The 15214-nt window shown below is 40.6% G+C and overlaps 1 protein-coding gene across 1 annotated transcript in view; it reads right to left on the bottom strand.

Moving 5' to 3' along the window:
- The window catches only part of LOC130913169 (probable E3 ubiquitin-protein ligase HECTD4), an 82655-nt gene that overhangs the window by 30253 nt on the left and 37188 nt on the right, over nt 1-15214 (bottom strand). The window contains exons 32-52 of the mRNA XM_057831538.1: nt 14969-15135; nt 14728-14874; nt 14463-14647; nt 12385-12538; nt 12024-12304; nt 11765-11951; nt 11549-11630; nt 11262-11464; nt 11022-11157; nt 8645-8827; nt 8395-8559; nt 8133-8302; nt 7844-7959; nt 6779-6882; nt 6424-6585; nt 6184-6332; nt 3056-3135; nt 2764-2927; nt 2451-2688; nt 2228-2364; nt 5-131 (exon numbers count right to left, since the gene is read on the bottom strand). Coding sequence (XP_057687521.1) covers nt 5-131; nt 2228-2364; nt 2451-2688; nt 2764-2927; nt 3056-3135; nt 6184-6332; nt 6424-6585; nt 6779-6882; nt 7844-7959; nt 8133-8302; nt 8395-8559; nt 8645-8827; nt 11022-11157; nt 11262-11464; nt 11549-11630; nt 11765-11951; nt 12024-12304; nt 12385-12538; nt 14463-14647; nt 14728-14874; nt 14969-15135 — 3337 coding nt within the window. The remainder of the gene's footprint in view (nt 1-4; nt 132-2227; nt 2365-2450; nt 2689-2763; nt 2928-3055; nt 3136-6183; nt 6333-6423; nt 6586-6778; nt 6883-7843; nt 7960-8132; nt 8303-8394; nt 8560-8644; nt 8828-11021; nt 11158-11261; nt 11465-11548; nt 11631-11764; nt 11952-12023; nt 12305-12384; nt 12539-14462; nt 14648-14727; nt 14875-14968; nt 15136-15214) is intronic.

Raw genomic sequence — 15214 nt, 5'->3', positions numbered from 1 at the left:
TTACCCAGCTGCAAGGCTCCTTTGATTTGGTCCAGACCAGATTTCCTCTCAGCTTCATTACGGAACCTCCTTCTAATCGTGGGGAACACTTTGGTTTCCCATGCCTTTACCAGCAAGGCATAGTGGTCCTCCTGAGTTTAAAATGTAACCATGAACCATGGAAGTGCAAACGGTGACACTATTACTAGACAGAGGTGGGTAGAGTAGCCAAAAAATGTACTCACGTAAGAGTAGCGTTACTTGCCAGTAATATAACTCAAGTAAAAGTAGTCATCCGAAAATTTACTCAAGTACAAAAAAAGTGTTCGTTGAAAAGAATACTCAAGTAATGAGTAACATTGTTAGTAACTGCTTACAATGTAAGGCTGCAGCTATCGATTATTTTAATAGTCGATTAATCGATAAACTAGTTAGTTTGAATAATCGAGTAATCGGATAAGGAACATAAAAAATTAAAATACCTGAGCTCAGTCTCAAACATTATTAAAAAATAGATAAATGAGGATCTATGTACAACAAAAGAACAATTAGCTAACGTGCATAGTAAAGGTCTGCTAGCTTAAATGCTATAAAATGCTAACTTTTTTTTTTTTTTTTTTTTTTTTTTTTTTTACAATGGTCCTAACAAATGGTTCAGACACATATTCCCACAATAAAATGGCTAATTATACCTATAAACTAAATCACGAATGCATTAAAAAAAAAAAAATGAGCTCAAACAAAAACTTAGCTCATGTTGGACTTAATAGGGAGCAGCTGGATTCAGCCACGCGAAATGTGGCAGACTAGAGAGCAGTGTATCCACCCAAATCAATAAAACTAAATGCAAACACTTCAAAAACAAACCATTACAACGCCACTTTAAACGAATACTCGAAGCAGCAAAATTGAATTCAAATCTTTTTTTTTTTGTAATCGAATACTCGAGTTAATCGATTAATCATTTCAGCACTATTACAATGTTTGATTTTTTAAAATCATGGTATTTAATTTTTGTCAGGACAATTTCATCGATATGAACTGTGATCATTATACTGTATTACAACCTATTACATGACCATATTAGGCCAAAATAATGACACAACTAATTCAGACCAGAACAACAACATGAACCGTCACCTGTCCACAGAGCATGAGTACCCTCTAGTGGAGAAAAACATTGTTAACTCTGATTGGAATAATGGGAGTTATCTGGTTATTGTTTCGACATCTCATTGGTGAAATGGCCACTGTCAGTATCTCTGGCAATAATTAAGTCAATATGTAGAATAAAGATGAAAAATGCAACGTTTCTAGTGTAGCACAAAGTGGTGGAGTAAGAGTAGTGTTTCCTCACAAATCTACTCAAGTAAAAAGTATTGCATGGGAAAAGTACTCTAAGAAGTACATTTTTCTCAAAAAGTTACTCAAGTAAATGTAACTGAGTAAACATTAGGGGTGTGACAAAATATCGAAATGGCGATATATCGTGATACTCTGTATCCCAAAAGGTTATCGATATGCTCCTGCCAAGAATCGAGATATCGTTTTAAAAAGGTGTCAGTGTTTAAAAAAAAAAAAAAAAAAAAAAAAAAAAAAAGGAACCAGCAAGTTGCTACCAAATTCTTACACCATAATAGCGGGAATGTTCCTTCATTCGAAACCAGAGCATTCAGGGTCATTCTGTTTTCGGGGCATTTACAGGTCACTTGCTGTTCATTTACAGGTCATTTCCTGTTGAGTTTGAGTCACGGCCTATTGATTTGGGTGATTCCCAGGTCACTTCCTCAGCTGTAACTAAGAATCAGCAGGAAGTGACCCATAAAATACCCCAAAATCAACAGGAAGTAACTGAAAATCAACAGGTAAATGACCTTAAATGGCCCAAAATCACCTCATTGCCTGGCATTGACTGCCACTGACAGCCATAGACGTTCAATCCGTTTAAAGTGGGAGGGTCGCTGCCATCCTCCCAGTTCAAATGGATTGGACGTCTACTAGTGATAAACTCATTCCAATTCACAACAGAAGCTTGTGTTTTCTGTTTATTAGTTTTTTGTAGAATATCTTAGAATGATTTCCTGACCGATGTATCGATAATCGTTGTATCGCCATATCGTCAGATCATCGTTATCGTGAGCTTTGTATCGCAAATCGTATCGTATCGTGAGGTACCAAGAGGTTCCCACTCCTAGTAAACATAACGCGTTACTACCCACCTCTGTTACAAGATAATGAGCCAACTCACCCTGGGGACATCATCATCATCCTCATCATCACTCTCATCATCTGCAATAGGCGGAGGGTGTGGATCAGGCCCAGAAGTGACCAGATTCTCATAGCTTAGCTCCACCTTGTAATGGCAGGACAGGTCACTATTGTATTCTAAAAAGACAGGTGATAAAAATATATTAATGTTGCCAGTCAGACACTCAGAAGAAGAAAGTAATTCAGATGTATATTATATATACGTTGTTGAGGGACTGCCACTGCTGCAATCCGACAAGGGGGCCCATGGGAGCCTGAGTCAGATGTAACGCTTGCACCTGCATCATTATCACTGTCTGAGGCCATGGCAAAAGGCAACGCTTCAAAATTTGCACTTATTTCTTCTGCAAGGTCTATACACAAGTCAGCAGCATTCCTGTGTGCTTGGCCTTCAGCATATGCAAAAGGACGGTTCCCAAAGTTGGCCCGAATCTTGGAATTCTACAACACAGAGGTATTTGTTTTCATTTTTAATACAAAAGGAAAATTGACTACATTGTGCTTTATTCAGCATACCTTTTTTTGAATGTGAACCAAAGGCCACATTCCACCCGCCACCTCTTCAAGGATGGGATTAAGCCTTTGGCCACAATAGGTGAAGTAGACCCGTCCTTTTGGGGCTTGGCCAGGGGGTGGAGGTGTACCTTCTGAACGCTCCCAACCTATTCCAGCCACATCACCTGTGTTTGTAAACGCAGGACATTCTTTGTAAGTACACATGTGGAAATCAAACATTTGCAACTTCGGCCTATTGAGATTCCGATATGTTGAAAATAAATACATAACAAGAAAAGGTAACCTGTCTCACCAGGAATTAGAGAGACATCGAGCCTAACGCTCTTCCACTGGAGCAGACTGGAGCCATTATAATGCACCGCCCTTCCATTACTGCAAATAATAAACAGAGAATTAGAGCAACATAAATAGATATCAAATTGCGCTCTCACTTAAAGGGATCCACGGATAGAAACACTTGTAGTTCTTAAAAGCTAAATGTTATTATAAGTTAAAATAATTGATATTGAAACTGAGGTGCACGATATCCATTTTTTGAAAACAATACCGATATCGATAACTTCCTGCTCCTCAAGGCCGATACCGATACGATAACCGATGATGTATATAAATTCTATAATGTATAGTATATTCACCTGAGTTTTTGAACACCTGCATGTCAAAAATACTGGTGGTGGATGCAGCATAGATTTGCCTTTGACCTAGCTAGATTTTTCATGATGACATGAACATGACTATTATGAACAAAACAAAGACAAGAACAGTTTTGACTTCAAATAAAGTCTCCACATTTTTTTTTTTCCAAATCAATATAATTTGAGTCAGTCACAATCAATCAGTCAATGGCGATGTGTTCCCCTGAACAATGAGCACTAAACTAAAACAAACATAAACCCAACAGGTATTGTGCGTTTTTTTTTTTTTTTTTTTTTTAAACCTGTCCTGTTCAGCTGTTTGACACAGAAAATGGAAGTCTAAGTGCCCGGATTTTGAACAGTTTTAATGTTTCACATTGAGAGTCTGACATACTCCCATTGTGATCATTCAAAATACCTTTTTATTATGACAAAGCAGCGAACAGGAAGGGATTATGGGTGGACAGAAGAAAAGAAATACAAGAGAAGAAAGAAAAGAAACACATACACAAACAACAACAAGAAATACATTGAACATCTAAACTAGTTACTAATATGCTGGTGCTATCGTCAGCGAGATGTATTTCCGGTTTACACCATGTGGGGGCCTATTGGCCAGTGAAAGAGGAGAATGGGGGTGGGGGTGTCTATAAGACTATAAGCTAAGTGATTGAAAGGGGTAGAGTGTACACAAATCAGTTCTGTGATCTAGAACCCAGTAATCGTGTGAATCTCTTATGAGTGTAAGCCCGTTGGCGACCAACCCTACGCCGCCGCATCGCCAATCCCGGCACCGGAACCCCCAACCCGAGCATGCCCTACCACATCCAGCAGCACGCAAGCCCCACCGGGCGCGCGACAGCCACGCAGACGGGCGGAGAAACCGCGCGGGCGCCAACCCAGGGCCACGGCCCCCACCCAGCCAGCCCGGGGAGGGAGGGCGGGCGGGGGGTTTGGGGGGGCCATGCGCAGCCCATCTCTCATCCCTCCTCCCGCCGCCCAGCTGGGCAACAGGTATTGTGCTTTGTCAGCACATAAAGCATTTGGTGCACCAGGAGAGGAGACTGTTGTGGTCTTGGTACATGAAACAACTATCTTAACTTTACAATTATAGGACAGCAAGCCTATCAATAACCAAAAGGCCTTTCAATAACTTGTAAACACAACACTGTAAAATTCAAACATTTGCTAATTGTAAGGTTCATCACTCAGTGATGGAAAAATACGGCCTCTAGAACAGTAAAAAAAAAAAAACTTTGCATACTGGCAAAACAAGAGTGGAAACAAACGCACACATCCCAATCCACTGACACCGTGCCAAGAATATTATATATTATCGGGCCTATTAATAATGTTATCGGATTTATTGGGATGACGTCATAATTCCTATTATAAGGCCGATAATTACCGGTCCAATAATTATCGTGCACCTGTAATTGAAACCCCTCTAGGTGTTTTCATTTTTATACAATTTGTAAAATTAGTTTAACTAGTAGGTCGCCATTGTTGTTGACGTCACAGGGCGGTGACGCTGCCGGGCTTCCAGAGTGTGATTCTAGCGACATAAACATGTCATCTGTTCAACTCTTTCAATTTGAACCCAAGAGGAACATTAATGAGCATATTTCATAAATACGAGCAGCAAAAGAAAAATGAACAGGAAAGATGGGATGAGACGAGAGTTAGGGGGAAAAAAAACAGTGTTCTGCCAAAATGTGCTACACCGGCGAATTGTCTACAAGAGGCAAATTTGACACCCAAAGTACTACCGTGCGCTCTCAACTTGTTTTGTTTAGATGCATACAGACAAAACATATTAAAGATGCCTTAAGAAAGTACTTAAACGTAGTACTACAAAATAAGGGTGGTTTAAATATGCTACGTAATTAATGTGGTCAACAGATCAACAATCTGCTTTAACATTACCATATGAAAACACAATGCTTAAAAGTATGAGAGGATAACAAATGCAAAAAGTATTTTGATGCAATGAAATGGTAATAAAAGACTCAATAAAAATAGAAATAGTAAGTACTCTCCGCTTTTAACTGATGAGCGCATGTTTGGACGTCTCGCCGCGTAGAAGAAATTGCAGGTACCCGGTAGTATTTGTCGAGTGACAATCTACGTCAGGGATCCCCAAACTACGGCCCGCTCCACATTTTGTCCGGCCCCCTGAACAATAATTTTTTTTTTTTTTTTTTTCCAAAATTGTTATTTAATTCCTGGCTTTTTTCTGTGAAGAACCCAGAGAGGGTTACTTGGTTATTATCTATTTAATTAATAGTGTTATAATTATATATTAATATTATTATTTTTATTTTATTTTATTTTATTTTTACTTTTGTTCCGTGAACAATCCAGAAAGGGTTCTTTGATTTTGGCTTCCTGAAAAACAATACATTTTTACATTCAGGCACTCCAGCAATCTTCATACCTTTTCTGTTACAAATTGACCCCGGCCCCTCATCAGGGAAGGGAAAAGTTAAGTGGCCCACACAGGAAAAAGTTTGGGGACCCCTGATCTACGTCATCAACCCGGGCATCTTTTGCGCGCTTAAAACATGACGTCCACCGTAAGTCAAAACATGTACTAAATATTCTAGATTTTTTAAACCAATAGCAATATTTTATGTGATTCTGATAACACATTTCAGAAAAAGAGAACAATTGTGGCTTATTAGAGCCTACAAGTCTTTAAGTCCAAGGCTCCCTTTAAGAACATCGTAAAAGGAACACAACGATGCGAGTCCTCATTATTAATGTGTATAAAAGATCAACTTACTTATGAAACAGACATGTCCCAACAGGGTTGGTCCATGCTCCATCTCTCTTTTCGGCCTCAGTGGCGAAACCAAAAGACACAATGGGGCCACTGTCCTCCTCAGAGTCTCCATAGGAGACAACTTCTATCTCCCAATAAAAAGAAGGTGCCTGTGAGGGCAGAGAAACGGAAATTAAAAAACTGTCGCTAGGCTGTAGGCTTATAATTTCCTGAGCATGATCTTAGCCATTTCTGTTCAACCTGAATTGGTACTGGAGAGGTGGCATAAATGAAGGTGCCTCTTGGGAGCCCTCCTCCAGCACTGGGGTCAGCCAAAAACGTAACGGAGGTAAGACGGGATGAAAACATGCAGGCTCGAACAGGAGGGAACACTCGGGATGGACACCAAGTTATTTCTTTGGGCTGAAGAGGCAAAAAAGAAAAGAGTATTGCACATTGTTCTCAGGTTTTACATGAATGTACAGTAGTTTTATAATTCAATGGGCCATAGACAAAGCTTTTACAACTTTCAACTACAGTTGCCATTGTCTTTTTATTTATTTAAAAATATGCCTGGTGTTTTGATTGTGGTTTGCAATATTTTAATCATGGTAACCTGGCGTCTGTCTGTCTGAAGTGGTGGCGGAGGCGGCCGAGCACAGTCTCGGTAAAGCATTCTCACTCTTTCACACTGAGCCTCAACGATACCAAGACGCTCTCCTGAAAAGAAGAAAAAGGCAGTAGTCTGTAACTGAGCATTAGTGTCTTTAAAGTGAATGATGTTCAGGGGTGCACATAATTTTTTTGCCCAGGTTCTCAGAGGAGGACCTGGAGATGTGACTTGGTCCTCATTGAGCTTGAGAGCCAACCCGCCTGATGCGATAAATTTATGACAAGCTTTACTTAGAGCCAATTAACTTTAATTAATTATATTAACAATTAATGCTTGATTAACATCAACTGGCACAACAAAATTGCCATTACTTTGAAATGTAAAGAAATAAAAAGCACCAATTCAAAATAAAGGGCATTATGCGGCTCCCACATTAACTCCAAGCCTTTTTAAAAGTGGGATGTCCTCCTCATAAGACCTTATTGAACGTGCATGTTTAGCTTTGTAAAATGCGAGCAAAAACACGTTTGTCAGTGCATGTCGCTGTTCATTACCTTTATTCCGCCACTTGTCCATAGGGCGAGCGGGGTCCTGTTTGACATCGATAGTTTGCTTAATTGCCACATGCTCTCTGTTTTTTTTCGTGCTTTTCAAAGTTTGGATGGCTGAAATTCTTTGACCCTACATAAAATGCGCTGCTCTTATCGACGACATTGGGATTCCCACAGCACATTTTGTATCGCATTTCCGTGCGAGCATCATTTGCTTCTAGCCATGGTACCTCCTACTTTTCAGCAAAAGTCCTTTTTTCGGTAGCTCCGGTGATGTCTCTGTCGTCTGTCTGTCTTTTGACGGGGGTGGGGGAACACGGAAGTAATTACTCAGTGTGGCCTGCCTCTTTGACATTTTGAGAAGTTATTTTCTCGTGTCCGCCGCAAATACGGTGGTCAGCCATCGGTACGCAAAAGCGTATGGAAGTCGTTGAGGGCCAGCGCGTTTGTCTACGTCCGGTACGCATGCGCGCATGCGGACCACTTATGTGCACCCCTGTGTATAATGTTTTCTTACCAGGACTACATTCTTGAGCAACCAGGTTGAGCACCTCCACAGCTGCAGGACACTGCTGTATGAACTCTTCACAAAAAGAGCTATCCTCCAAGAGCTGCGCCATTACCAGGCATGCCCTGAAAACATCTCCATACATTTATTCTACAGATCATGTAATCACAGATAGCACTCAGAATTCATTTCAATGCTCTGTGAAATTGTGAAAAAAATATGCCCCAAGTACAGACTACTGTTCATAAAACCAACAACAACAAAACCTTGGTAAGGACCAACAGTTTTTTTGTCGAACCTGGTTCTGATTTCAGCAAGCAAGCGAACTGCAGCCATTACTGGACTAGCTCCATCTCCAGTAGCTGGTAGAGAAGTGTGAATGGACAGACTGCCCTCCTGTGGCAGAAGCATGGATTGCACAGCTTGCACAACCTTCTCAGTGATAGATAACTTGTATAAGGGCAATGCCTGAGGATTGGGGAGAAAAGATCACATGAGAATCAGAATATTGCTTTCCGTTAAGCGATTAAGATGATTATACTACAGGGAGGAAGTCTTACCTCAGATCTCGGTGTACATAGGCGTGATATTGGTACTGTCAGCACATCTGAGGCTTTGCACGTTCTCCTGTAGTCGCAAGAGGGGAATCTGACAGTTGCAATGCCCTCCTGCTCATTGATGGACATCACAATTCCCACACTGCCAAGCACTCCTTTACCTATCACCTGAATATATGAGATGCAGTATATACTGAAAGGTGTTTATCAATGATATGATTCCCAAAAGCTATTAAAAAGTTGCATTCTTTACCTGGACCTCAGACCCTATTTTAATGGTTTCTTTGAAGCCCCCCAATGCACAGAGTGCAGCAACCGCTTGCCTCCCAATGGCCTGAAGTTTAGCTAGTTTCCTGCCGCTGCTGCTTCCATTCTCCAAAATACTCTCAGCATACTTCCCCAACTGAGGGATGAACATCAGTGCCCTGGAAAGCACCTAATATAGACAGAGAAAAGATTAAACATTGAGGGCCTGATTTACTAAGCTCCAGAATGGCTAAACCGTGTATTCACTCTAAAACATAACAATGATGCTTTGTTTATGTAACGTCTTATTCCTAATTAGATCAGTAAATTGATTAAATAACGTTTGGCAGACGCAACTGAGGGTGTGCCCACCTAGTGATCACCTTTTACATTTGTCTTTGCACGGGTTTTTGAATGCACAAACCATAGATCCCCACCATCAGTTGACAAGACAGCTCCCACAGACATTGCACCATGCCTTACCGTAGGGGGACGACCCAAGCAGAACATTGAGTTGGCCTTCACTGTGATTAACTCAAACACATGCTGCGCTTTAACGCCGGATTTAGGTGGAAACAGGACGGAGGTTTTACTGCATACAAGCAGGCAGGAGTGTCTCAAGAGAGTGATCTGGTCGAGGATTTAAGGTAATTATTATATTAAATGGTACCATGCATGCACTTTGAAACATTGTGGGGAAAAAAAATAATCAATGGATAAAATTAGTGCAACTTTGGCTTGGTTACGTAAAATGAATGATAACAGCCCGTTTTTTGCTTTTAACCAAGATTGTAGACTGTTTTAAGTTCATATCTATAGAAATTCCACGATTTAAGCAATTTTTTTTTTTTTAACAAGAATTTTCAACTCTTTGTTTTGTGACAGCCGCCATGTTGGATTACACAATGCCGTAACTTTTGCTTGAAATATTTATGTAAAATTAACGATAACTGCCCGTTTTTGCTTTTAACCAAGAATCTAGACAATTAAGATGATTCTGCATGCTTTCCTTATAAAGAAAATTTCTTATGTGAAAATTTTGTGATTTATTAGCTGTTGAAAACGCACTAAATTTAAAAAAAAATGTAAGCTATTTTGGGCAAAAATTTATATGACATGTTAAATATTGCTACTGATCATGAAAATATAGGCTATTATCTCTGCATTTGGTGATTTTGTGCATCTAGTGCAGTGCTTCTCAATTATTTTCCGTTACGCCCGCTCCATGAATGCGTAAACGTTTCGCGCCCCCCCCCCCCCCCCCCAACTCTCTGCCGCCACTTTAAATAGTACCATTTGTCTCTAACATTATTATTATAAATACACCTCTGCATAACATTGTCCATTTTTATATTAAAGGACAAAAATGTAATATAAATCAACTTGAAATAAAGTATAACTTTACTGACATTGTTTTGTCTGTAAATAAATAAAAGAGTTAAGGCGCATCAATTTGCCTGAATAAAAATAGTCACATCCAAACTGTAAAAATACACTCAAAGTACATTTTTTAACCATTTGATACTGAAAAATAACTTAATAAAATCAATCATAAATAAATTCAAATTAAATGACAGTGTCTTTGGACAGAAGGACCGTTTTTATTGTTGCTGCAGGCAGTATCTGCTCCTTTGCTATGGTGTGAGTTTATTTTGCACTGATCATGCGAACAGTGCATGCTGGTTTACTGCTGTAACATTGACAAAGAGGGACGATTGTTGGTATTATTCGGCACGTTTTCGCTCAAAAACAATCAAGCGGCTTATCAATGTGATCGGGGGTCAAATGTCTTTAAGTGACGTCTTCATTCATTTGGCATCCTGCTGACCGCTGCAAACATTTTTAGACACAGTAAACAGACTGGTCTTTCTTCGTCTCTTACTGTATTCTTTCTGAGTGTTCTTGTTCTGTTCAAAAATACTGCGCACACTCTGAAAATGATAGCGCAACTGCCACCTACTGAGGGGGTGTGCAAGTACACTTTACACTGCTGCCAAATAAGTACACTTTTGTATGGCAAAAAAGTATGTTTCCCCCAGGTCGCATGTGCCACCCCCGGCATTGCTCTGCGCACCCCTGGCCGCTATTTGAGAAGTACTGATCTAGTGTAAAATTTTAAAGCCAATGTAAGTTTTGTTATACTTGTATTAAAAAAAAAAAAAAAAAAATTAATTAATCGGGAGTGACTCATATATGCATAAGGGAGGTGCCTGTTTTGGTTTTAGGTCGCTAGCGGCTTTGGTTTTGAAAATATTTGTGTTTTAATTTTTTGAAAATAGGCCCAATCTCCGTGTCCCGTCAACTGATAGTGAACAAACATTTAATCAGGTCCTTAAAATTCTCAATCAAATGAAAAAAAACCAGCAAACATCAGTGACATTTACTTTTTCAGCAGTGCTTGTCCAGATTTGAGCTGTGTTTGACTCGGGGGCAGTAAGCAGACTGTGCAACAAAGCAATAACCTCAGAAGCCATACTGTTGGCAACATGCCCACTGATGAATGGCCTAACAGGGTCCGACCTGTAGAGGAACACAATTTTCCTGAAGGCTCTTGACATCATTCAATTTGTCTCAATTATTAGCGACACAGACGATATTATGGTGTCAACACGTGTTCATAGTACCTGGCCAACTCAGTGTTTCTGTCCCTACACGCAGATGTTTGAGCAGTTTTCTTCTTATCGCCACTTGTGATGCCTCCGGCGGTCTCTAGAGTCAAAGTCTCTACAGGCGGACTAACACTCACTATCAGACCAGATTGAGCCCATTTAGTGGCCTTTCTCAGGGCAGCAGATGCTTCCTCTGTGATCACCTCACAGTTTCCACTCTAGAAAAAGCCACAGAGTTTATAACCAAGCAGAAATATATATATATATATATATATATATATATATCATATTGTAGGTCTTACTTTGGTCATATCTCTGTCCATTTTAACAACCTTTTCCATGTTTGCTCCGGTGCCAAGTCGGAAGGGGCGCCCCTCTGAACTACTACATTATAGTCGGGGAGAGAGAACACTTGTTCAGAAAGTCAGTGTGTGTGAAACTGGAAAAATGTTCGTTAAGCTTACTAAGGTTCACAAAGCTAACTAAACCTGCAGGGTTTTTAAAAAGAGGGATCCTACCTTAGAAGTGGTTGTAGAACCTCGTGTGATGACTGATCCTCTCTCTTGTGGATGAAGATAGATAGTTTACCATCAACTGCCTCACCTTCTTCCCCGATATCTTCAGTCTTCAGAGCTCCTTTGGAACTGGCGCGAGAGAGACTAGTATCTGGCTCAGAAGAGCTGGGAGAGAGCAAGGTCTGGCAACCTGGCGAGGAGTTGACTACATTAGAAGAAGATCCCCAACAATGTTGTTAATCCAACGATAAAAGAAACAAACCTGGTACCACATAGTCTGCCAGCTTGGCCAGCAGCAAGGCAGCGATACGTGAGGCAGGGTCATTCGCATCTTGTTGCTCTGCATCGAGCGTGTTCATAGAAAAGCTCCATGAGGGTAGGGCCACATTACCGCAGTCCTCCACGCTCATAAGAGGCAGCGCAGCTCGACAAAGCTGCAGGATGATGAGAACCAACTTTGGGGAAGGTCTCTGGTCAAGCAACAAAGACAAGAGCTTCGATACACAGGCTGGTTGGCTCAGGATAGCTTTTCCTATGTTGCTCCTGAAGAGAAATACAAAGACAATTACTGTATAAATGCACTCACAAATAAAACAAGCATATAACTACATGACAAAACCTACCTTGAAAGGTCATTGAGAAGACTGAGCACATCTTGTAAGGCGTCATTGCCAGCTGCTTGATTCCCACAGCACTCAGTAGCTCTGGCCAAATGATTGGTCAGCAGACTGGATACCTGCCGAGCCAAACCAGAGTGTACTCCATCTGTCGAGCCACCTTTAAGACAGTAAAACAGAAGAAAATACTGCTAAAAAAAAAGAGTAATCATTGTTTCATAATCTCTCAAGATAAACCCACACGTGATTAATACATATACAGTGGTGCCTCTACATACGATCGCTTCGACACACGAACTTTTCGACATCCGACGTAAAATTTGACTCGCCATTTGTTTCTACATCCGACGACATGCTCGAAATACAACGACAATGGCAGCACCGCAGACGAATGCACGGCGGATTTTCTTGTGTGACAAATCAACACTGGTTTCAGAAAACGTTGGTACAGGTGGTGAAACAAGGAAAAAGTTGACGCTTACCATCTAAATGAAGATGCAAATGACAGAAAAATATGAGCGTAGGGTGGGCATCCGTGAAATGGCTCAACAATACATCTCCACGGTCCTCCTCCGACCATCGTTCGCCAGTCTTTATAAATTAAGCTGACAATTCTTATTGTGGTAACATCTCCAGAGAAATCTCCAACTTCGCCACGTTTTTATCATTTATTTCACAACTTATTCAAAACAAAAACACCTTCTGTCTGCCGCAATTGACGGTGTTCTCAAGAAAACATTCAAAGTGAAAGTGAAACTCAAGCTCACCGGTCTGTCTCTGGCACGTCAGCCCCGCGGTGCGTTCAGGGTCAGCAAAAAACGTCCGCCACATTAGAACCCGATTCGTTACATTAATACAGGAATTATTATTATTATTATTAGTATTATTATTATTATTCCGATTTTGATTTATAATTTATTTGTTTTGCTATGTGTAATTGCCATTTGTAATAGTACCAGCAGTATTTTTTAAGGATTTAGTGAAGGTTTTTGGGCTGTGGAACGAATTAATGGAATTATAATGTATTCCTATGGGAAAATCCTGCTCGACATACGACCATTTCGACTTACAAACAAGGTCCTGGAACGGATTAACTTCGTATGTAGAGGTACCACTGTATATGTACGAGTATATATACAGTGTATCACAAAAGTGAGTACACCCCTCGCATTTTTGCAGATATTTAAGTATATCTTTTCATGGGACAACACTGGCTAAATGACACTTTGACATAATGAAAACTAGTCTGTGTGCAGCTTATATAATAGAGTTAATTTATTTCCCCCTCAAAATAACTCAAATTATAGCCATTGATATCTCAACCCCTGGCAACAAAAGTGAGTACACCCCTTTGAAAAAACGTACATCCCTAAATGTCCAAATTTAGTACTGCTCGTCATTTTCCCTCCAAAATGTCAAGTGACTTGTTACAGGAGTGCTGTCAGCATTGCTGCAGAGATTGAAGAGGTGGGGGGTCAGCCTGTTAGAGCTCAGACCATACGCCGCACTCTACATCAAATTGGTGTGCATAGCTGTCACCCCAGGAGGAAGCCTCTTCTGAAGACGGTACACAAGAAAGCCCGCCCGTCTCATCAGACCATAGGACATGGTTCCAGTAATCCATGTGCTTTGTTGACATGTCTTCAGCAATCTGCTGGTGGGCTTTCTTGTGTACCATCTCTGTAGCAATGATGACGGCACTCCTGTAACGAGTCACATGACATTTTGGAGGGAAAATGACAAGCAGTACTCAATTTGGACATTTAGGGATGTAAGTAGTTTCTCTGCGATGTACTCACTTTTGTTGCCAGGGGTTTGGATATTAATGGGTATATTTTGAGTTATTATGAGGGGAAAATAAATTAACTCCATTTTATGAGCTGCACACAGACTACTTTTCATTGTGTCAAAGTGTCATTTTGTTAGTGTTGTCCCATGAAAAGATATACTTAAATATCTGTAGAAATGCGAGGGGTGTACTCACTTTTGTGATACACTGTAGATATATGTTTATATATATGCATACATCCATAAAAAATTACAAGAAAGTTCCATTTTACATCATTAAACAAACTTCACCTTACCTTCCACTTTCTCCCACTCAATGCAGCGATTAGCAAGCACCTGGAAAGCAGCCCAGGCCATGGATGCCACCTTTTGCTTTTTGGTTTGCTTTTCATTTGAGCTGCACTCCCTCTGACCACTCAAGCTACATAAACTGTCCATAAGCTGAACCAGCCCACTTCGAACTAGGCACTGCTCTTCACTCCTAAGAGAGACGTGAAATGAATAAATATAGGGAAGGTTCTGTAAAAATCGGTTTCATCGGACAAATCTTATATCTCTTGCCTTGTGTACGGTATTGTGCAAAGCAAGCCGATACTGTTGGCACAAGCAATAGGGTAGCGAGCACAAAGTGACACTACAGACGTCATTGTCTCCCCAAAGGCTTCCTGCACCTGCTTTACCATTCCACCACAGGTCAGCTCCTCAATTCTGTACAAATTAATCAGATGCACAGATAGAGAAGAAAGCAGGATGGATAGTTGAACACACTGAATGAATGTTTATTTTCACACTCTTTTCTTACCTTGGGCCACCTTGCAACACCATAGTAACAGGCCCAACCAGGTGGGTGACCCCACCTACTCTGACAGCAGCGGTGAGTAGCTCTCTCATATGAACAAGTGCCTGCTTTCGTGTGCTTCCACGGCGCCACCGTGTCTGAGCAGCAGACAGGAAACTGCTGCTTGACACCTACATGAACAATGCACATGTCATATTCACTGGTGGGAAGTAACAAAAAAAAAAAAAATTTTTCTCATGTGCTTAAGTA

Source organism: Corythoichthys intestinalis, chromosome 3 (assembly GCF_030265065.1).
Source record: "Corythoichthys intestinalis isolate RoL2023-P3 chromosome 3, ASM3026506v1, whole genome shotgun sequence".
Taxonomy (NCBI): domain Eukaryota; kingdom Metazoa; phylum Chordata; class Actinopteri; order Syngnathiformes; family Syngnathidae; genus Corythoichthys; species Corythoichthys intestinalis.
Note: the sequence above shows the minus strand (reverse complement) of the source record. Positions and strands in the feature narration are given on the sequence as shown.